The 24,768-nt window shown below is 35.1% G+C and overlaps 1 protein-coding gene across 1 annotated transcript in view; it reads right to left on the reverse strand.

The window, feature by feature from the left end:
• Positions 1-534: 534 nt before the first annotated feature.
• LOC145686291 (32 kDa beta-galactoside-binding lectin-like) overlaps positions 535-24,768 on the reverse strand; it is a 164,515-nt gene continuing 140,281 nt past the window's right edge. Inside the window, exons 9-10 of the mRNA XM_081759429.1 lie at positions 10,585-10,806; positions 535-726 (exon numbers count right to left, since the gene is read on the reverse strand). Coding sequence (XP_081615555.1) covers positions 10,588-10,806 — 219 coding nt within the window. The 3' untranslated portion in view covers positions 535-726; positions 10,585-10,587. The remainder of the gene's footprint in view (positions 727-10,584; positions 10,807-24,768) is intronic.

Consider the following 24,768-nt stretch of genomic DNA (forward strand, 5'->3'; position numbering starts at 1 on the left):
AATTGTATCTGCTACACTAATGAGACTAATTATTACACACTAAAACACAAACGTTGCGTTATGTTGACACAGACGTTTGACAATGAAACTGCGTGTTCGAATCTCTTTCTGATAACGACACTAAGAGATGTTTATCTCTATTGATGGATGCAACAGTTCATTAGTCCCATTTACTGTTATAACATGTAGACACAAAGCCATGTAAACTTTAATCAGTATGTGAATTGAGAATTTCCCGCTGATAAAAATAAAACTAAAGAAGTATTTTTATTTGGATTAAAACAATTTGTGAAACATTTCGCTCCTCAGTCTTTTCGTAATCGTTAGAATCACATTCTTTCGATTTTTTTTAAAAAAATATTAACTTATTCTTGCAAAAAATACATTATTTTGCCAGGAGCAAGCGAAAGAGAAAGGAAGGAGGGGAAAAGGTCACCATGTGTTAGGTATGGGATTCCAGGAGAAACAGCCTTGCATTCTGTACATGTGTGTTACTAAATTTTTTTAAAAAAATGCTCTTAATAAGGACAGAAATTTGTAAGTAGTTTCTTTTATTTAAAATCAATAACTACATACTTGCCTGTTTATTACAGAAAGGATGAAACAGCTTTGAAACATACATTATATTATATATTAAAACATTTCAAACTTAAGCGAATTAAACATAAAGGAAAGAAGATATAACTGCGCTAACATCTTCACAAACGTTCATGGTAATGTAGTTGCCTGGAAAAATGATAGATTACTATTAGTAGCCAATAAAATATACAAAAAATTATAATTTATTTTTCAATGTTATTAGTGGAAATAAATATTATCAACAGTGCCACATGTCAAAGGACTAGATGTCTGGTAAGAGTGCATTTTTCGCTATTGTTTTGAGCTTTTGCTCCTTGGAAATCCAATACTGAAATCTCCTTTTAGAACTGTAGTGTTCAATATACATATAGAGTAGAGGGGGCAAGAGTACGTGAGGGGCAAGGATACGATTCCCTAAAATCAGGTGAATATATTCGTGTATGGCAATAATGCGTCACGTGGAGTTTGATGTTACTGGCGTCTAGAACCTAAACAAGTTTGTGTGCGCTGCGGAAAACTGCTATCTAGGTAAGTATGTTTTTCTAATAGTTTGACACAATATTGGGACATAAGTAGTTAATGAATAACTTACACATTTTTTAACGATTTGAAAGTACTATAAAGTGTTAATTTCTAACATATCCATTGTTTGACAGGATGGAATAAATTGACTTTCTTCCAACAGTTGCCTGTACAACATAACGGGAAAGTCAATTGTGTAGCGAGGGGGCAAGGGTACGCAGGTACCGACGGGGCAAGGGTGCCCGTGCGTACTTTTGTCCCTTCTGTTCTATGAAAAAAAGAATACATTTGATTTAGATATATCAATCAAAAAAGAATGTAGATTCCTTTGGAATAGATAGTGACGGCAAACTTGACGAATACTGGTTCCCATATGTGCTTCTAACGTTAAGAAGTCTGAAGAATCCTGATATTTTCTTACGTACGAGAGGTAAATTATTATTCTAAATAACACTCCTTACATAACAGTATCTAAGGTGTTGTTTGAGTTTTCGAAAAGATAAACGTGTGAGGTAGTTAAACCTGCAGTTATTGAATAACATTACGCTTGCTTATTTTATTCAGGTTTCAGAAATGCTAAACTTTGTCCTCTTTTATCTTAAATGTCAGTAGTCTTCACTAATAAATTTCAATGGGTCTTATGCAGAATCGTTCTGACGCGTGATTAGTGCCATACTAAGAAGTTCGACTACCATATCTTTCCTGTAGTACTCAGTCCTTTAGTGTGGCGCTAATCATACGTCAAAACGACTCTGCATAAGGCGGTATCAGTTCAATTATTGGTATGGAATCCTATAAAGATATATGAAGCTAACCTAACATTTGACAATATGTAGCTTTATCAAGCATAGGTCGAGAAGATTTCAAGTTACCCTCGTAGGTGACAAATATTCTGTAACTGATGGAATAAGCTAAAATTGGAAATATATTTTTATAAAGGGTCTAAACATTATCTGATTTTTTTTTGTATCCTATGCATTCCCATTACTGATATGAGGAGAATTAAGGATTTTTCTTTTCTTTTTTGAATGAGAATCTGCAACGTCTTAAGGCACAATAAAGCCAGTAGGCCTGTTTACCGAAGAAATGGAGAACGAATTAGTGGAATATATCACATTACTTGATCAATTCTTCTATGGCTTAACTTTAAAAGATCTAATAAGAATGACATACAATTTTGCTGAACGTAACTAGTTGCCCCATATCCTTTAGCCATGTGAATCGAATGGCAGGAAGAGATTGGACAGAGTCTTTTCGTCGTAGACATATAACTATTCCTTTGCGGCAGCCTTCAAAGACTGGCCTGGCGAGAGCTCGTGGTTTTAATAAGACACAAGTTGAAAGCTTTTTTAATTGTCTAAAAGATCTTGTAAGAGACGTCGGCTTTCCTCCACGGGATATCTACAACATGTACGAAACTGGCATAAATACTGTTCCTCATAAAGTTCCAAAAGTCGATTAAAAATCAGTTGTGAATAAAACTGTATCTAGTGATTTTGGAGTTAACACAACAGCTGCTCCCTGGTGAGTGCATCTGGTTCCTTTATTTCCTAGAAAACGAATGAAACAAGAATTACTCTATGGCTCACCGCCGAGTTCTGTGGGAATGATATCTGATTCTAGTTCATCAACTCACAACTTCCCGTAGAATGGTTTTATTATTTACACCAACATGTGGGATGAAATTTGGTTACGAAAAAGGTATTGTTACTTGTTGACAATCAGACCTCTCACATTTCAGTCGAGGTTATTGATTTTTGGAGGCAAAATGGGATAGTGATGTTGAGTTTACCACCCATACCAGCCATAATTTGAAACCATTAGATCACTCCTTTTTTGACCCGCTGAAATTCAACAGTGTGATAAATGGATGAGGAATAATGCATCCCGCCCAATTCCAAGTTGCGAGTTTGTTTACTGAGGCTTACTACAAAGCTGCAACCATTGGTATCCAGCCTTCAAGAATCTGGGGTTGTCCCACTAAACCCAGATGTGTTCAGTGAAGATTTTCTTCCTTCTACTATGGATGTGCTAGACTTAAATGTAGAAACCAGCTTTGAAGATGAAAGAATTCCTGAAGCAACAAATCAAGCAACAGACCTGAATAGAGCCCAAAATCGTTCATCGGATGATTCACTGCAAGTAAAAAGGAACCCATACGGCGCATCCAGATCAAACACTCCTTTGCCAGTTGTTCGTCCTCCTCCATCTGTTACCAAACCTTCAAACAGTAACGCTAGATCTTCACTAGAAGCAAGCAAGTGCTCATGCGGACTGTCCACTTCAAACACTCTTCTGCCGGTTGCTCGTTCTCATTCATCTGTTACCAAATCTTCAACCAGTAACGCTACATCCTCACTAGAAGCAAGCAAGAGCTCATGCGTACTGTCCACTTCAAACACTCTTCTGCCGTTTGCTCGTTCTCATCCACCTGTTACCAAACCTTCAACTTGTAACGCTAGATCCTCACTAGAAGCATGCAAGAGCTCATGCGGATTGGCACATCAAACACTCCTCTGCCGGCTGCTCTTTCATCGGTTACCAAACCTTCAACCAGTAAAGCTGGGTCTTCACTGGAGATAAGCATGTGGACCGTCCACATCATGCACTCCTTTGGTGGTTGTCAGTCCTCCTCCGACTGCCACCAAGTCCTCAACCAAAAAATCTTGATCTTCTCGAGGTCAATCAGAGATTCTGACATCTTCTCCTTTCAAGCAGAACTTACTTCTCAAACGGCGCTCTCCAAAGAACAAAGGCAAACATCAACTTTCACCAAGAATGCTACAACCAAAGGCAACTCCTCAGGTCAGTGAGGAAGTAGTGTACGAGTGTCCATTATGCAATATCATCTACAGTGATCCACCAATAGAAGACTGGATCAAGTGCGCAAGAGTCCATGAGTGGTGGCATGAACAATACACATATTAAGGAGTAGGCACCTGCATCTGCGATAATTGTTAATGCTCTTTTGGGTGCGTACTCTTGCTCCTTTGATTTCGTACTCTTGCTCCTTTGATATCGTATTCTTGCCCCAAATATAGGGGCAAGAGTACGAATTTGAATGTTTTTATTTTACGAATTATAGTTCCTCCAAGGACAGAGGTATATAAAAGTTGAGTTCACATTTCGTAAAGGAGAGTTCAAGTTTTGTGTTCCATGTAAAAGTTTTCCGTTGTAACTATTTTTTTAGCAAAATATATAAGTTTAATTGAAATTTGCGTACTCTTGCCCCCTTTCCTCTCTCTCTCTCTCTCTCTCTCTCTCTCTCTCTCTCTATATATATATATATATATATATATATATATATATATATATATATATATATACAAGGGCAAGGTGGGGCGCTCGCTCCCCTTTAGAAGAAATCGTACTTCGGAAGATCGAAAACCCAACAGATTTTTTAGAATAGTTACCGCAAAATTTGAGACTAAATTTGAAATGTCGTTTATACTTGCCCCCCTTCGAAACCACATAGGCGCCCTTGAATATATATACACCACTTTAAGGAATAAGACAAGAGATGAAAGCGATTCTTGGGATGTTAAATCGTTTGAAAGAAGGAAATAAATTATATAGTTTTAATTATGGTTTTGCTCTGTGGGGATCAATATTGAAACCAGAAGTAAAAACAGAGTTCTATAATTTCCAGTTTTTAACAGATATTAGAAAGGAGGTGGTAACTTATTGGTATGCTATTGAAAGAAATCTCTCTCATTCTAGAACTTGAGTATCTCATTCATTAAGTACGAATATCTTATAAGTATTTTGAAAACTTTCTTCAAATAGATAGAGAATAGATTTAACTATTGTTACATATTTATTTTTACAAGACTGCAGTTGTTAAAGTAAGGCGATAAATTCCGAAATATTTATAGTACTATATTCCCATTTACAAGAAGCTCCTCTAGAATAAACTTACATACTAACCGTATTTTTTCTCCTTTGTTCAAGCTAAAAACATAAAAAATATTTTATACATATGAGCGTAGCCCACTTGACCTGTAGAGGCAGTTGTTTGAAAAACACCATTATGCTCGAAAGTAAAGCTTAAGTTTGAAGACGCTACGTTGTTTAGGATTTGTTTGGCAGGCACCAATAGTGAATGCTGTCAGTGAATTTGTAAACATGGAAAACATTGGTCATGGTTATGTGATACAATACTTTTATCAAAAGGTCTCAGTCCAACTAATATCAAAGCCGAGCTAGATTCTACTCTGAGAGAGTCTGTTCCTTCGTTTGCAACACTAAAATATTGGGTGTCCATACGAGCTGTAAAGACGAACATCGTAGTGGTCGATCAAATGAGGCGTCCACGGCAAACAGTGGCGCCCGGTGGATTGTGGTTTCTGGTGTTGCAGTACGAACGATAAGAGACAGAAGACATAAAGTTGACTCATTGACTAATCAGCATAACTTTAGGTGCAAATGCTATGTGACATGTTAAATTAAATAAAATTCTGGTTTTAAAAAGTAAAAAAATGCAGAACATTTTATCCGATTAATCATCTTAATTAATTAGTAAGTTCATTCTCCTCTCTTTGATTGGAGCAAATCTGTCTAATACATGCTGGTTGAACTCTGGTATTCTTATTGTCAGGTCTTTTTCGATGGAAAGCATAACCAATGGTGATAACCTTTCTTGGGACATTCAATTCCTTGAAAGTGTCAATTCTTCCTCGTGGAAAAAAAAACTTTTCGTCTTTTGCTGACGCCATAGGTACAGTTAATATTAATTTCAGAAGCTTTGTAGATTCACTAAATATTTTTTCTAGATTATTGCGAACGATACATTCTAGCAAACTCAGTCCCTGACAGTGATCCGAATTCCTCCTCAGCGTTGACTGAAGAGAGTTCGTAGCAGAGATTAGTGTTATAAAAAATGTACATTGAACACACTTTATTCACAGTTTATCCAGGAAAATTTAAAATAAATTGAGGAAATGTATCTGGTGCAAACAACACTACTGCCATAAGATATCCTGTAAATTTAAACTGGATTTTTTTTTCGAACACTCTCCTGAATTGCCCTTTGCTTGTTTTGTCTAAGCCTTAATTGCAAATTTTTCCTCAGTTCAAAGCTGGTCAATGTTTTTTGTAAGTTATTTACAGAAGTCATGGTATACAATTCATTCAGAATTTGTAGGTTATTTACAGAATTAAAGCACACACAATAAAATTAAACCTAATAATTAAAAACCAAAAAAGCTGATACAATGATATGTGAATTCTGAATGTCAGATATTCATACATCAACACACACAAACATGTGCGTAAAAGAAAAAACTACATTCCAAATCATCCGTCTTGGTTGTTACGCAATGCACGATGAACACAATATACTTCCACATGAGGCGAAACAATGCTTACCAATGTGATATGTTCTAGAAAGGAAACCTCGAAACCCGCCAGATGAAGGATCAGCATGTAACAGAAGCCAAAAATCAAAGAACATCAAAACAAACAGCACTGCCAGTTCTACACCCAGAAATGTTAACTGGGAGGGGTCCAAAGTATTTGAGGGAGGTCCAATACGTCTACATAATGTGGAACCTGTCTTATAGTGCACCCGAAAAGACGATAAGTAATTCTTACTTACTGTCATCTATATTTTTAGAAAAAATAATAGAACGATTATTTTTATAAGAAAAGAAGAGTACATGATGAGGCATAAAATAAATTATAAATAAAATAAAATAAAATATAAATAAAATAAAATATATAAGCTAAGAATTGACTTGTAAATGCGGGTCTACTTTCATTTGTTTTCTCCTCTACTAGATATTCTCTTTCTTATTTTGTAATTCTGCAATCACTTTTTTTAAATTGTCATTATATTGATTTGCTTCAGTATGGTCCCGTAATTTAAAAATATGAATGCATAAAAACAAATTCCATTTGTTAATTGCTAGTGAAATAAAATTCAGAAATCTTATTTAGCGCGAAAAACCTTCTCGTTCACTGGAAACCGCGCTGTGTTGCAGAAGCACTGCAACGACCAGTCCCTTTAACTTCTGAGATAGAGGAAAGGAGACTTAACATTTGCTCCAATTGCCGCGTTGAAGGAATCTGGTCGTTGTATGCTCGCTGCAACACAATATAAATTAGAGACTCTGTGACGGATTATTTTTCGCTTTTTAAAACGGTTTAACGAAACGGACAGTTACATGAGTAAAAAATATGTTATTTAAAGTGTATATATGCAAGTATTAAAAGTATTTTTTCTGTTCTTTACTACTATTGATAATAATATTTTTTTCTTGAAACACTTTGGTCATTACGCAACGCTGCAACACTAACATTAGCCGCCACTGACGGCAAATATGGTGAAGAAAATTCACAAAACGGTATTGCTACGCGAACTTGCAGACATGGTAGGCTGTACATCGCATATTGACTGAAAATTTTAACACGACAAAGCTGTGAGTGAGGTATGTGCAGAGTTTGCTCACAATGGAACAAATGCAGCATCGTGAGGATGTTTCAATCGAGTGTGTTTGTTGATGTCCACAGCAATAAAGCCGAGTTTTTTGGTCGATTTATAACCTTGGATAAAATATGGGTCTATTACTTCAGATCTCAGACGTAGGAAGTCAAAACAATGGACTGAAAGGTGAGAACCGGCTACAAAGAAGGTATATACATATTAGATCTTTGTTGCACCTGCTGGCAAGCTCATGGTGTCAGTTCTTTGGGATGCGCGTGGAATAATTTTCATTGATAATCTTCGAAAAGGTGGAATTAACGGCTAGTATTATGTAAACTTATTGCAGTGTTTGAGTGATGAAATCAAGAAAAAGGCAGTACTTGTCGAAAACGAAAGTGTTGTTTCATAAAGACAATGCAGCAGTTCTCACATTCGTTATCGCAATGGCCAAAACCAATGGTTTAGTGTTAAAATTACTTTCCTATGCACCCTATTTGTCAGATTTAACACCCTCAGAATATTTTCTTTTGCAAATTAAAAAAAAAAGTCTTGGTGGTAAAATATTTGCCAACAATGAAGACGTGCAGTCTGTGATTAATGACTATTTTGAGAAGCTTGACGGTTCACACTATAAACAGGGTATCAAAGCTATTGAACATCGCTGGGAAACTATGTCCATCTAAAAGGAGACTATGTTAAGAAATAAAGATACTTTTCCCCCAAATCTTCTGTGTTTTCTTTGTTAGGTCGGGTACCTTTGGGCTACCCTTATAACTGGTCTCTCGTTTGGTTCTTAACTATTTTGTGGAATTGTCTGGGCCTGTGATTTCGACGACAAATAGCTTTAGGAAATTTAAAAGTATAACTCTGATTTTAATAATAACATAGCTATCTCTGCATTCAAATACTACAAAAGAATTGAGGAGTTTTATGTAATAAGGGCCCATAACGGGAAACCATGTTTTGAGAAAATTATGTTTAAGCATTTCAAACATAGACATATCTTTTATTTAACGTTTGTACATATGCACCCTACAACAGAAACAGATTTATTCTTTTCTTCTACAATATACAAAGAAACTAACAGTTCGTTTCAATATAACATAAATATGAATGTTTTTGAAAAGGCTTTTATAGGCCCTTATTAGGAAGAACGAAAATGAAAAAATGAAATCTTTGAGTTTTACGTCCCACAGTTATGCTGGTTAGGCTAAAGGAGACGGTGATGATGAGTAATGAATGAAACGGTGGAATGAAGAAAGTGGGAGGAGACGGGAGAATCCCGAGAAGATCCACGCACACGGTGTTTGTCCACCACAAAGTTTACTTGGGGGAGACTGGCATCGAACCCGGGACCCCAAACACCAGAGGTGAACGTTCTACCACTGAGCCACCGTGGCTCTGAGGGAGAACGACTTTATATGATTCTCGTGTATATGCATCGCAGCAGTCGTATGATACACTTTGTGAAAATGAATAAAGAAACGTAATTACAAAGTAAGGAACACAGATAAAGTATACATAACAATATGCGAGTAACAATAACACATTAAAGTATTATGTTGAAACTGGTCATGTAACAATCCTGGGCACCGGAAACAGTCTATGCATTATGTACAGCTGGTAAAATCTACTCATGAAGATCATCCTCTGCATCCCCGATGTTTGGCTTGACGGAAGACCTTCTCGTATCAAGCAACAACATCTGGATCCAGAAAAGGACAAACTCCGTGCGTCTCGTTCTTTAGCTGGGTTCGGCTGCAGTAGTTGACTTCCAAACATTGTATCTACAAAATTTACGTCACAATCCGATCGAGTAAAGTACTTAATCGGCATTTACGCAGCATTATATGCATCACCAGCTAGAATACCGCCTGATGGTTTGAAACAAAGTCGTACACAGGACTAAATCTTGAAAGGATGTCAAGTTGCTGATGGTTTACTTTTCATTATAGTTGTGAATCCACCCTTCCACTATTTGATAACGGGTGCCTCATGTTTTTCCCATGAAAGGATAGAGGTGTTTTCGAATTGCTTTCAGCACTTTTATGTACTTGTCAAGAGTAAGCATATTTTCATCCTTGGCCACTTTCAGGCGGTACAAAGCAACATTCCTATCACACTAGTTGAAAGAATGATCTCTGACAAGAAATATATGTTTCACTGTAACACTAAATTTTATGGTAATCCAGGAGCAAAATGTTACCAAGAGCATATTTGACTTCTCTTCTGCTTCTTGGAATCATACTCGAATTAGTGCTAGTACACAAGCCCTACATGTACAACGCTGTTCAAACAACTACCTCATCAACATAACTGAAGCAGATACTCACTTTCGTCTTACGACGATCTATATTCCTTCACTATAGCAACATCAAGACACGATATCGGAATGAAATTTTGCAGGTTTATAGAATAAGTACCAAAGAATTTAAAAATGAAATCTCCCTAAAACGGGCCTATGCCGGTACGGGCCCCTATTACATAGAACTTCTCAATTAGGGATAACAACATGTACGTACCACACAAGTATTATCTCAGTCTAATTTTCACAGGAATATCGTAAAAAGATTCTCTTTCTGCATGTGAACAAATTGCAATCCAAATAGCAATCTGAATGTGAATACGAACAAAACTTATAGTTGAATGTATATTCTTCTTGGCTGGCGTATCAGAAATAACGACTGATTACAGTAAGTAATCCACAATATGCATCCATGTTTTATTGCTCTCTCCACATACATAAAAGAATAATCTTCGGAATATCGCTCAGTGATTCAGTAGATCAGTTAGTTTGAAGTTAAACTTCCTATTTATCACAGATTTACAAGGGAATCAATTATACATTCAAGAGATTTGAACTATATGAGCTCACATTTAAAACAGAAGGGTTTCTGGTACAGAAAAGCTAAGAGTAATTCGTCAGAATTATTAATATTATCTGATCTACAGAGGAAAGCTTAGATAAGAGAAATCTTGTGAAAGAATTCCCTTAAGTTAGCATTGTACCAACATTATTTCAATATGATCTCGTAAATTTATTGATATCGAATACACACCTGTTATAAAGGCAATACATCATTTGGAAACTCTTCTGAAACTGGATCATACACATTCACAGCTACTTCGACGTTAAATCTAATACCAACATGAGAAATTTGTTTTCGTGGCAGTTTATAGGCCCCTTGCAATTCCCGCTTACTTTGTGATTTAACTTCATTGTCTTGTCTGGATAGAACCCACGGTACAAATTCAATCATGGAATCGCTGTTTCTGTAATTCTAAGCAAAATTAAATAACATAAAACAATATGAGTCATTACAGATATTTTAAGTTAAAAATTAATAATACTTGTAGAAATGATTATATCGAATTGCCAATACTTATCATAAAATTCCATGTATATAATTTATTACTGTTGGATTACTGAATCTTATTAATTAAGAAATTACTAAAGTAGATATAGTAAAATAACAGAAAATTCCTTAATACATATTTCAAAACAACTCATTCAATCTAACTACAGGTTTTAGATTATGATTTTATAGATGAAATCTTACTAAAGCAAGATAATTCATGTAGATAATCTTCACAGAAATTGATTTTTAATCGGCGGGCTATCCTAGGTAAATAGCTATCAATGCACCCAATTGGAGACATCTTCTAAACTTGTACCGCGACGTTAGAATGTAAAATAGGTGGTGAAGTTAGGTTAACTTGCAGTGGAAAGTAAGATGTTACTTTCAAACTTTATAAATCATTTGAATATGTATATTTATTGATGTGCCTGATTTATTTATTTAACAAACTTCCAGACACAGTAAAAGGTCAAATTTGTACTGAAATTTAGCAATAAAGAAGAAGAACAAGAACGAAAGTGAGAGAGGGTCTCAATTTAAAAGTATCATCCTGGTATTCGCATGATGACACTGACGAAAACATGAAAGATCCTGGGTACGAAGCTAGGAGCTTTTAATTGCGAAGGAACAAGGTAATCGTTAACTTATGCTCACAAATATATATATATATATATATATATATATATATATATATATATATATATATATATATATATATATATATATATATATATATATATATATATATATATGTGTGTGTGTGTGTGTGTGTGTGTGTGTTAGTTTTAGATATTTTATATAAATTCTCAATGCTGATTGATTGGTTCATTGGTGTAGTGAGCATGTTCCACTTAGAGATTGTTTATGTCCGTCACAATAAAAGCCAATTGCTTAGATTTTCTAACAAAAGTCTGAAATAGAAATATAGAAATAGATAAAATATAACGAAAGATAAATTAAACCATTATGTCATGGGGAAGAAAAAGTTAAATAATCATAGGTAATACTAAATAGAAAAATAATGATAAGAAAAAAGTTACAAACTAAAAAAGACTTAAAGAAGGTCGAGGAAGACTATGGTACAAGTAAAAGCTTGAGTAAAGTCAATAAAAGTAGGGCAACAGCAAAACATCGCCAGGCAATCCAAAAAATTCTTGTAAGTCTCAGTATTTAAGATATTTTAGGAGAATGTGTCTAATACTTAGGGAGAACATAATCTTCAAAATACAGATACTCAACGCCACACACGAAAGAGGGATGGATCGAATGAAAGTGTGTGATACGCAAATGCGGCCGTACTACAACTTCATTTTTGCGACCTGCGCCCAGGAAGCCTAGTGCAGGAAACATCGGCAGCCGGCCGAATGCCCAGATAATTGAATAACAAATTATGCGATATCCGTTTTTAATGAACTTGGCATTATCCAGATAACGGATAATATGATATAAGGATAACATATATCTAGATGACAAATAATATCCAAATACCAAATGTCCGGATGACGAATAATGAGAAATATCTGGATAAACGGCAACCGGATCACGGATAATCGAGTAACGGATAATATCCGGATAACTGATGATATCCATACGGCGGATTGCAATCTAATACTTCCAACTAATGTAAAAGGTCGTATTAGAAGAATTAAACTACTGTGAGAAGTGTTATAAATATTCTGAATAGAGAAAGATTATATAATCAATATAATCAATCCGAAATTAGAACGGCCAAGTGCTCTGTGAAAATCTCAGCTTACTTGAAATTTGGTAGGTAAGATCACAGCTGTATTATGGTTTACTGTTACATTGCCTAGATGCATGGCAAGAATGGGAAGAAAGACTTACTATCCAAACATAATTCTGAGCCAGTTACTTAAATATTTTATATGCATACTTTTGTGTGATATTCGTAAAATTAATTTCAATAATCGAACCGACTTAGCATAATTTTAAATACAGCAACTACAACAACAATAATAAGCCGCGGGAGACCCGGGTTCGATTCTCGGCGGGAACTTAAGTGGTACGGAGTCCACGTTAATCAGTAGGTCCACGTCTCATATAGCCTCACTGCTGAACGGAACCTTAAACTCAAAATCAACTCAACTCAACAACAACAACAGCTACTACTACTACTACTACATTATTACTTCTAGTAGTAGTAGCATATTATACTAGTATTACAATATTATTTAAAGAAGGAAAATAAAGTAGTATAACTTCTAAAATACAGACTTAATATATATACGAGGTCGGATCGAGGATTTTCTGAGGGGGGTTCACCAATACCTACCAAAATAACCAATCACACTGAAACTCTACAAAGTGGCACGCAACAATATTCTTTACCCCTGACAACGCTGATACATAGGACGGGGGTAGTATTTTAAAGAGAGTCGCAAGTGATATGCAGGACAACTGTTCTCTCCTCCTGGCTTACGTTTTCTTCCTTATTTGAAAAATGTATTGTTTCGCTTGGTGAATCCTTTTGCTTCAACCTTCAAAAAATCGACTTAAACTACTGCTTTTGCAAAGCTCTGCTTGCTCTTAAGCCCCACACGAAAAACATAATAGCAGAAACTTCCGGGAAGTGTTGCTATTTTTACTGCCAGTTTCTCATTTTAGGTAGTGTATATTTACAACGAAGGGGGTGCACGCGCACCGGTTTACCCTCTAAATCCGGCACTGAATATATACACAGGGTGTTCCAGAGCTACCCAGATACTACCTTTTTCTCGAGAACGGTACATGCTATCAAGTTGAAATAAAAAATTGCATAACAAACGTGGGTCCAAAGAATCTGTAGCAATTATTCACAAAATCCCGAAAGCCTCCCTTCGTGGTGTAATGGGGGGCACATATCCAGTTCTTGCAATTTTCAAATGGGAACGATATGTTTCGAATGCACATTCGAAAAGATGGGGGAAAATTAAGATTGCCCTAAGAAATATTTGTCCGTACTACCCACTGTTTTCCGTGTACCAATTGTTTTTTCAAAAAATGAAGGTACGCGAAATAGAGTATACGGAGTTTACTAATTAAGATAATGTAAGCACCGTCACAGTTTCGGGAAGTGCAAGACACATGCTTTCCAATGATATGCTACATGGTCTAAAAAAAAGAAGAAATTGCGTGACCCAAAAAAGAGGGTCCAAAGTAAGATCAGAACTCGAAAATTTCAAATGGAAAGGGGGGTCGAGTAATACCTCGTTGCAAAGGTCTGTGCAAATGTTAAAAGAATTCGAACACGATTTTGGAATCAACTAACCACTTTCAACATGGCGACCATAACAAAATAGAAACCCTGTATTTCAGGCAAGTTGCTCGCTATTCTGGAGTCAGTGCAACTACGGTGTCAAGGATTTTGAAGGCTAACACATTTCATCCATACCATATTTCCTTGCATCAAGAGCTACATGGCACTGATTTTCAAACAGACTCGACATTTGCATGTGGTCTCAAGCTCAAATGCATGCAAATGCTCTATTCTTTGATGAAATAGTATTGTGGTCTGATGAGGCTACATTTAAAGGTGACAGTCAGGTAAATCGTCACAACATGCATTATTGGACCCCCGTAAACCCACACTGGATAAAAGAGGTTGATCATCAACGGAGATGGTCTATGAATGTGTGGTGTGGAATCATCGGTGGAAGAATAATTGGACCTCATTTTTTGAAGCGAGTCTTACGGGTGATGTTTACCGAATACTTCTGCAAGAATAATTGCCCATTCTTGTTGAAGACGTCCCCTTACACATCAGGACACACATGTGGCTACAACAAGATAGTTGCCCAGCACATTTTGAACTGACAGCGAGGAATCAGGTGAATGCAGTGTTTCGTGGTCGCTGGGTAGGTAGGGGTGGACCTGTGCCCTGGCCCCCTAGATCACAAGACTTAAACATGTTTAGATTATTATCTATGGGGACGACTTAAATAAATCGATTATCAAGATCGCCACAACAAGGGACAACATGATGGAGCGCATAGTAGCTGCATGCAGGCAGATTAGTGAGGAGGGAATTGTTGCGGCACAGAATCATTTCAGTTACCGTGTGCAGAAATGCATTGAGGCACAGGGCAGGCATTTTGAACATCAACTGTAAGTTGGTAAATCTGCATCGAAGTCAGTGCTTTACCTATTCTTTTCGTTTTCGTTCATCATTTGTTTCTCATTGTGTTTCGTTTTTCTTTTTATTTCACTTAAGATTAATGTACTATCTTTTGTCAAGCAACGTTGTGGCAATCATTTTCTGTACAATGAAGGATTTTTTCAGTTGACAAAGCAACCGTTAAACACGAACGAATTCCTTATTGTGAGTGGAAATCGTTGCCAGTCCTAAGCCTGGAAAAGTGTGAAGGGCGGTCCAAGTTACATTATTTCTTCATGACGAACCAGAAATTCAGGGTTTCGATATTATTATGGTCGCCATGTTGAAAGTGGTTAGTTGATTCCAAAATTGTGTTCGAATTCTTTTAACATTTGCACAGACCTTTGCAACGAGGTATTACTCGACTCTCCTTTCCATTTGAAATTTTCGAGTTCTGATCTTACTTTGGACCCTCTTTTTTTGGGTCACCTAATTTCTTCTTTTTTTAGACCCTGAGTCACCATGTGGCATATCATTGGAAAGCGTGTGTCTTGCACTTCCCGAAACTGTGACGGTGCTTACATTATCTTAATTAGTAAACTCCGTATACTCTATTTCGCGCACTTTCATTTTTTTGAAAAAACAATTGGTACACGGAAAACAGTGGGTAGTACGGACAAATATTTCGTAGGGCAATTTTATTTTTTCCCCATCTTTCCGAATGTGCATTCGAAACATATCATTCCCTTTGAAATTTGCAAGAACGGGATATGTGCCCCCCATTGCACCACGAAGGGAGGCTTCCGGGATTTTGTGAATAATTTCTACGGATCCTTTGGACCCAAACTTGTGATGCAATTTTTTATTTCAACTTGATAGCATGTACTGTTCTCGAGAAAAAGATAGTGTCTGGGTCACTCTGGAACACCCTGCATATATATATATATATATATATATATATATATATATATATATATATATATATATATATATTAGGGATGGCCAAAATTTTCCGGAATCCGAAAAATTTGTTTTCCGGAATAGAAAATTTTACTTTTCGGATTTCTGAAAAATCCGGAATTCGGAAAAATTCCGGATTTTTTCGAATTCTGGATATTTTCCCAATTCCAGAATTTTTCGATTTAACTTTCCGGATTCCGGAAAGTGAAAATTTTGGAAATTGAGATCCTTAGAGTAGCTGTTTAAAAAAACAATATATACTGCAACTTGTATTAGTTTTTTGTAGTTAGATCTGTCTTATCACTTAAGCAGAGAAGTGCTATTGCAGTTATTTGCTTCTTTATGAGGGGTGGGGTGCTGATTGCCACGGGTGCTGACTGCCACAGCAAATTATTGGTGCTGATTGCCACGACTAGCGCTGATTGCCAATATCAAGGTGCTGATTGCCACGATGATGTGCTGACTGCCACGAGTCTGGGAAAAAGTTGCTAGACATAACATTACCGGACGCCAAGAAGCATGAAGAAAACGTGATGAACCTTAGTATCGTGTTGTTCAGACGAATTCCTACCAAGCGCAAACAGGTCTTTATATGTACTTTCAGTTTTGTCAGGGAGTGGTGGCATCCAGCCGGTTTGGAAGTCCGGATGTGTCGAACGAGTGTGCACGGAAATAGGTGGTGGGAAATCGCGTAAACTTCAAAACAATACAAAAATAGCATATATATACATACATATATATATATATATATATATATATATATATATATATATATATATATATATATATATATATATATATATATATATATATATATATATCATATATACATAACATACACTAAAGATCCTATGCACAACGAAAAATAGAAAAGCCAATAACTCGGTAAATGTTATACAGCGTCCACCTCGAAACTTGTTCACGTAGATACAGGAGAAACTGAGATACAGAAGATCTACATACAGGAGAAACTGACTCAATGAAGATAATGATCATAAAAAAACTAGGTGGAAAATCTATCATACAGGTGAAACCTAGACCCAATGAAGAAGATGATAAACATACAAGAAAGGCTAAGTATGATAAAAGCAACGAGGATGAAATAACTGAAGACTAGAGTAAGCTAAATTTAAGTCGAGAATAAAATAGAATAGGAAAGTTAGAAGATGAATTAATATTAGGCAGTTAGGAGTTTATAAAATAACTTTTTTCTTTCTTTTCTTTTTGTTGATTTTGTGTTAAATGTTATCTTTTGTTTCTCAGTGTTGTGGTTTCGTCCAATTTTCCTATCCCTCGTCCCTGTCCATCTTTGTCCAAATGGAGAAACAAATAAATGCTAAAAAATAATAAAGCAAAGAAGATTGCAATGATGATAGCCCTGTTTCGGTTAAACTTTCAGGTGCCGAAACTGAAAAACGCAATCTGGGCAAAAAGAAAAAATAAAAAAAAAACTAGGATTTAATATCTATTTTTGCCTTTGTAGGTAGTGAATAGTATAAAGCAGTGATGAGTAATTTATAACGGACTACTTTTCAGAACAAAGTAAGAAACATATTGATGCCATATTCCATTTTTCTTATCCTTGATTCAACGTTCCTAATTTTACGTTCCATACAGTGGATGTGTGCCATATATTTTCTAGTTTGTTGTTCGATTCTGTGTAATTTGCATTTTGTGTGATGTATTTTGTCAAATTAGAGCGTGTGTTACGGACATTCGTAAAAAGTAAATGGAATCTGCATTGGCCCGGTACCAAGTTTTACCGTGCATTCGCTTTAGGCTATAAAATATATTTATGAACATCAGGCAAATACTTGAAATACTTCTTTTATGTATATTCCACGTACTTAGTGTACCAAAATCGTTAATTTTACATCTGAAACACTATATGCTACATAATTTGAAATATAATTTGAAATAATAGCTCGAAATATATAATGAATTGCTATCGTAATTGGCGTATTTTTATCAACATGAGTAAAATCGTACCAGCTATAGAGAAAAGCTAAACCTGTGGCGGTATTTTTGTTACTACACACTCATGCATTCCGCTACTTTACTATTAAACTGTAGGCGGGTGGATGAGTGATAATACAGTGCTTTTATTCCGGTACTTGTTTTGACTTTAGTGGTTAGGAACATTACCGTCATAACAGCCTTGCACTATTGTTTACCTTGCCTGTCCCCCCAGCGACACCCCGTCCGGATCAACCATGCAATAGTACCGTCTTTATTGCATACCGGACCCGCGCAGAGATACACTTAGTGGCACCCACAAAGTTAACCTGTCACAACCATCACTTCCAACCTACTAAACCCAGAATTCGGAGACCAGAATGTGCTTGTGTAACCCAGTGTAAGGGCACAATATTAAGCTGTATTTACAACGTTAACACTACGTATTTAATTACACGTATGAATGGAACTTGGAGTTACTTGCTTACTTAAAACCAGTGATGTGCCGTAAACTATAATTTTACGTCTACGCGATTGTCTACTGTAATCTATACGTAATCTACATTACACATCTTTTCCCGTGTAGACAATGTAGACAACCACTATCAAATGTAAGGAAGAATTTCGTTTTCTCGTTTGTTTATATTTCCTCATTCAGTTGTTTTGCTTCGGTGCAGCGAAAGATTAGGGAAACGACTAACATATAAAAAGTAGAGGGAATTATCTAATCTGTATGTTTACTCTGCTCTGCATATACAACTTCCTTAGATTGTCCACTTCGAGCACTGCTTTTATAATGAAACGTACAAAACTAATTCTCACCTGTGGGCTTTCAGTCTTGAAGCTGCTGTATTTGCCAATTTTTTCTTGTATATTTTACAAAATGCATAATATTTTTCATTTTCCTTCATGAAGATGAAACTAAGTATTCGAAAGTTACTATTCGCTGGTCTAGGCATTTTATTTTGTACGCAATTTCGTAAGGTAACGACATAAGAAAGCTCCTTTATTGTCCACGACGCCATATTAAATTACGTGTTGTTGACATATTCTACATAGTCTACGTTGTTTACATTGTCTACGCATAGTTGACACGTAAACGTAAACTATCGTTGTTTACGCGTAGATGCACATCTCTGCTTAAAACGCTTCGTTTTCATGCATACAGGAAATCAAAGAAACACAAAGATATCATGCATAACTAGAAATGTATATATATGTTTCAATTAGACATCACTAAACATTTATGGCAATTACTTGTATTTTAATCGTACGATTTTATATTTAATTGAGGCCCTTCAGAACGACTCGCGATTCGCGTAAATTTCTTCTTAGAGGGAAAAACCCTTTCAACATTGACTTATCTGTATGAGAAAGTTTATTCCATCCTCTTCTCACCAAGTTGCATTGTTCCAATGTTTTCCTCTTCTTTAAGACATTTGTCTTTTGTTAGGATTTACTTACTTAAATTTATCAATACTTTTCTTACAAGTTATATAAATCGAAGCACTTCTCTCTGTAACTTATGTCTTTGGCGTCTTCTTGTCGAATGAATGCACTGTTGCCAGTGCCTTCTCACAAAGGTACTCCCAGCCACCAACACAACACAATGCATAACGTAATCGTTAAAAATAGCCATGAAGCACTGTGGTTAAGAATGCAGAGGGAGTAAATTTTATAACCATATTTGTAGAAGCGAAAGGATTTTCTGCGTCGCAAAGAGGCACACATACATATACACTTTTGTCTGTCTGCGAAGAGAAATTTCTGAGAGCTGCCTTTGTACGAGGTTTACTTAGAAAGTTAAATTTTTTTTAAACTAATAATAAATGAGTTATCCTTTAATGCTATAAACCTACATCAATGTATCTTTTCGCTGACTCTAAGATTGATTAGATTGTGTTAAGTGTAGCTTATCTGTCGTTTTAAGTTATGAATCTGTAAGAACTGAATTATCTACGCAATTAATAGTAGTGCCAGTATAATAGGGATTATAGGTAGGTATGTCGCATGTAACGTAGCAAAATGTTTAAAATGTAACACACTTTGAGCCAATTTTTAATTTTTCAATTCCATATTTAAATCAGAGTTGCAAGTCAAAATGATAAATTAAGCTGGATTGTAAAACAAAATTAAAGCAATGTCTACATTTTCATTTTCAATATTAGGGGAGACTAGGGTACTATTTCCAATGTAAGCAACTCTTGTGTTTGCAGAGATAAAATGAAGTATTTCGTCTATAGAAAAAAAGGAATTGCTTTAAACCAAAACTATCAATATTCAAAAAATATATCTTTGTTTGACATTGCCCCGATAGTCAGGGTAATCCCGAGCATATTGTTAAGTCCAGCCCCTGTTTTCAAAAGACAAGAAATTACATGAAAATACAGCATGGTAAGGAACATGAATGAAGTTATCTTTTGACCTATTTGAATGGATAACTGTTCATAGACTAAACGAGAGCTACTCTGGAGAAGCAGATAAAGAAATATGGATTTAACAACATTGTAATAAAAATAACACGCAGAAATCACAAATGTATGTATTAGTCTTTCGTTTCTAATAGCTTTCCAACTCTTACATTCAGCATTCGACTCCGGAGTAATGAGGAACTTCGTTAAGTTCCTTACTACTTGTTAGTTCATTACAGTTAGTGCTATTACACATAATTAATGCTGAAATAAAGCATAAATTACGTAGTGTGATAGGTAACGATCTAGAAATAATAGAAATAAGCATGCCGTAGCAAGAATGTACACCCAAAGTTATAAAACAATCAGGAAAAAGAACAAAATATGTGATTGTCACCAATTCGCTCAACGAATGTCACGGAACTGTGAACCACAGATTACCAAATCTCTCTAATTAGAACCATCAGCTGATTTTAAAAGAACATCCTTCGACCGACACTGGACTATTCGGTATTACCCCGGTATTTGGCAATACTCCTGTCTCTTTTAATATTTTTTTCACTTTAATTATAAAAATACTATGATTTTGACACAAAAATTAAAAAAAAAGATTCCTATTGTATTCAGAAGACAATAAAATATTATCAACAAAAGAAGGTACTGAATTCTGTGTTAGTATTGATAACAAACAAAAATAGCATTCTCATGATTGTGTATTAACGATCGTGTTAGGTTAAGTATCAACGCATAAAGTCATTGATTCATATCAAGACAGAAAACCATTGATACTCCAATCACCTTATTAATAATTTATTGATCTAAGGTGGCTACACTAATGTACTAATTCCTCTTAACCTTCTGTATTTTCAAAAAAAAAAAAAAGTTTGTTTTTCCTAATATCAAATGAATCGATTTCCCAATCCTGGTGAGGAAATTTGTACTTAATTTCATATGAATTTTCATTAAGCTTATACAAAATTTCTACTGCATGCTGAATTTATGTCCAAAACAAACGATAATTCCTGGTTTCAGATTCACTAGTTGGATTAAAACTTTTGTTCAAGTTGATATTGACTGTTCGTGAATTTTTTTCGTTAAAAATGTTCTTGTGTTCGAAATCTTCTATAGGTTGAGTTGAGATATGCTAATTGTCGTGCATTCAGAACACTTTTAATATGACCCTCATTGCTAATGTAATAACACTATATGTCTAATTTATGACCAAGTGGTGTTCTAGCATTCTAGTCAAAAAGTAAGTAGTGGAGTGTATATTTTGTTCCTTAATATATGTAAATAATCATTGAAAATATCATATTTTGTAGTTCTATGGCACATGATATAATTTTACAATCAACATAGTGTCCTAGACAATTCTTTTTATTTATAATTTTACAACCAACATAGTATCCTAGACAATTCCTTTTATTTCCATTAGTTTCTTATACTAATCCAATTGTGTAATTACTAGCTGTATGAGCAAAGTTTAAATTAATGTCTAATGTATTCGCAAATCTAAAATAATTTTTCGTGGTACTATTGAAGTGCTATTTACACTGTACTTGCACTATTGATCATTAACGCATTCGGAATGCTGTATGCTATGACGTATCTTGCTCATGAATTAATAGCTGCTTGTGTCAATATATAGATGACAAAGACACTGAACCGAATTTGTGTAAGAACATCGTCTTTATTGGTGCGTATGAAAGAAATGTTTGTGCAATGGAGTCTGCTCGTTCACTTGACTAGATACACTGCTAACATTTTTGCTGAATAAACTGCTTAAGGGCTAGGCTCACAAACGTTGCAAACTGCAGCTTAGTATTTTAAGAACAATATAAATCTCCTAAATTAGTATTAAACTAGTCTAAAACATAGTTTCTCAAAGAGAATAGTATGAACAAAAGATACCTACAACTAGGGTTGCCATTCGTCCCGAAAAATCCGGAACCGTCACAGAATCGAGATCTGCGTCCCGGCGTCCCGAAAATATTTGTCGGGACGCTTAAATGTCCTGAATATTATAGTTTGTTTTTTCACAGGATTAGGTATATAATTCTGTCTTTGCTGCGTAAAAGGTGTTACCGTAAGTCCAAAATGTTCTAAACGTTTGAACTTGAAAGCCTTTTTATAATACTTTCTGGGGAACAATTTATGCTGAGATTTAAAGCACGCTACACTTCGGCAGCAGTGTAAAGCGCTCAATAAACTTTTTTTTTTTTTTTTTAAAGAGTTTACACAAGCAGAAATTTTTAATCCCAGTCTTTGTCAAATGACTACGATTTACGATTTTTGGACTTAAGAGGCCTCATCCCGGCGAAAATAAAATACCGCTAATTTTACAGTAATTATGTGATATCTTCAAATAGATAAAAGATAATCGAAATGTGAAACAAGAGCGCCCTAGACAATATCATTTTACATGAGCTACCGTTATCACGATTCACTTATCTGCTTTCGATTTCGAGTCATTTTGAAAATCGACATTTATTTTCGCGTTTCTAAACAGCAGAAAACGGAAAGCCACTACGTAACTTGTGATAACGGTACCTTACGCAAAATAATATTGTCTAGGGCGCTTTTGTTCCACATTTCAATTATCTTTTATCTATTTGAAGATATCACATGATTACTGTAAAATTAGCGGTATTTTAATTTCGCCGGGATAAGGCCTCTTAACACCTTTTTACGCAGCAAACACAGAATTATTCTCTTAGTAGAAATAAAGTAAAAATTCAACGAAAGAAGTTCTTTGAAGATAATAAACGCAACGCTACTAGAACATATTTCCAATGCATTAACCGTTCTAAAAAAAAAAAAAAAAAAAAAAAAAAAAAAAATGTGTGAAAGGGAACATCATACCTTGAATGAGCTAAAACAGACTCTGAAAGAAACGAAACATAAGATAATTAAAATTCCTGAGAAATTAAAAGAAATTGCTTATCCGGGGGAGGGTTTAATCATCTGCTTAAGTTTGCTTAACTACGGAGAAGAAGTACGTAATACTTGAACAACTCTATCTAATAGAAGAAAGTAAATTAGTATATAACATTTCATTTTAAGCATTTCAAAGATTCTCGTAATTTAGAAATGTCCCGGATTTTCATTTTTGAAATATGGCAACCCTACCTGTAACCTCCCTGATAATCTTCTTTTCGAAATAATTTCCCATTTCTAATTTCGTTATAAAATGACTGAGCATATAAAGTGCGGGACAAGAATAAACGACCAAAAATACCATTAAAACTAATGGTGTTTTTGGTTGTTTATTCTTGTCCCGTACTTTAATCTGGTAGTTTTCCTTCGAATGTGACTATAATGGGACCAAAAGACCTGTCTTTTTTCTTTAAAAAAATTGAAATGATTATTCTATCTTTAAATGTAGTGAACATACCGAGTCATCAATTCCAACATCGTCTGAAGTTAATGTATTATTAGTGTAACTCTATAAACAATCTGGCATATTCTTTTCACTTTTTACGTGGATTGGAATATACGAAAATTATTCTATCTGTAACGATCAACGTGCTAATTTTGATGTAAATTGGGTGTATTCTTAAAATGAGATCCCTTTATTGTCTGTGAAGAGAAATAACTCTGTACCAATCAGAAATACTTTGATCACTTTCAAAACTTTTAAGGAATAAATATCCAAATTTTTCTCTGAACAGTAATTTTACTATAATAACTAATTGGATCATTTAATCATCCCTTCTCACATTGCACCAAAATCGTTGAGAGCAATCAACACGATGCATTCTATAGAAAGAACTAGTAGTTTCTTCGCAAGATAATAATTAAGTTTAGCTCTTTCGTGACTTCTTCCAGTTTTTGAAACCTAGCCTCCTGTTGCTCTGTTCACTCATAGTTGTCATTTTTACGCATTAATCGCTGTAAAGATTTCGCAATTTCTAAATAGTCCTTTACATATTCCTTAGTATGATTCAATAAACCTAAAGAAAAAAAAACCTTTAGTTTCTAGTAGTATTGGATCACTCATAAGTTTTGATCTTGTCTTCTTCAGTTCTGTCTGACCTTGTCTCAGTTCAGAATCTTGTCAAAAATCTTATGTCCAAATCGGACAAATTGTTGCCTAGTGCAATAATTTCTTTGCAAAGAAATATTCAGTTCTCAACATATAACTAAAGTCTAATGATTCTTCACCTTCTATTTTTTCCAGAATTTCTAACACCTCTTCTGTAGTATTCGAACTACAGAGGTCGTCATCTATAAAATGCATGACATTTTCTGGGAAATCATTCGCAAGTGTCATTGTCGTAATTTCCTTGTACACTAAGGCACTACTAAAATAGTAGGGTCTACAGAAGACAATGGGATTGTGAAGATGTGGCAATCAATATTATTGAAATTTGGTAGTAATTAGATGGGACAAAAAATAATTGATTTTAATATTGTTACGTTTGTTTGGTTTTATAAGTTGAGAATACCTAGGTAGTTCCAAGT

The sequence above is a fragment of the Thermobia domestica genome, chromosome 5 (assembly GCF_964235325.1).
Source record: "Thermobia domestica chromosome 5, izTheDome1.hap1.1, whole genome shotgun sequence".
In the NCBI taxonomy this organism is placed as follows: domain Eukaryota; kingdom Metazoa; phylum Arthropoda; class Insecta; order Zygentoma; family Lepismatidae; genus Thermobia; species Thermobia domestica.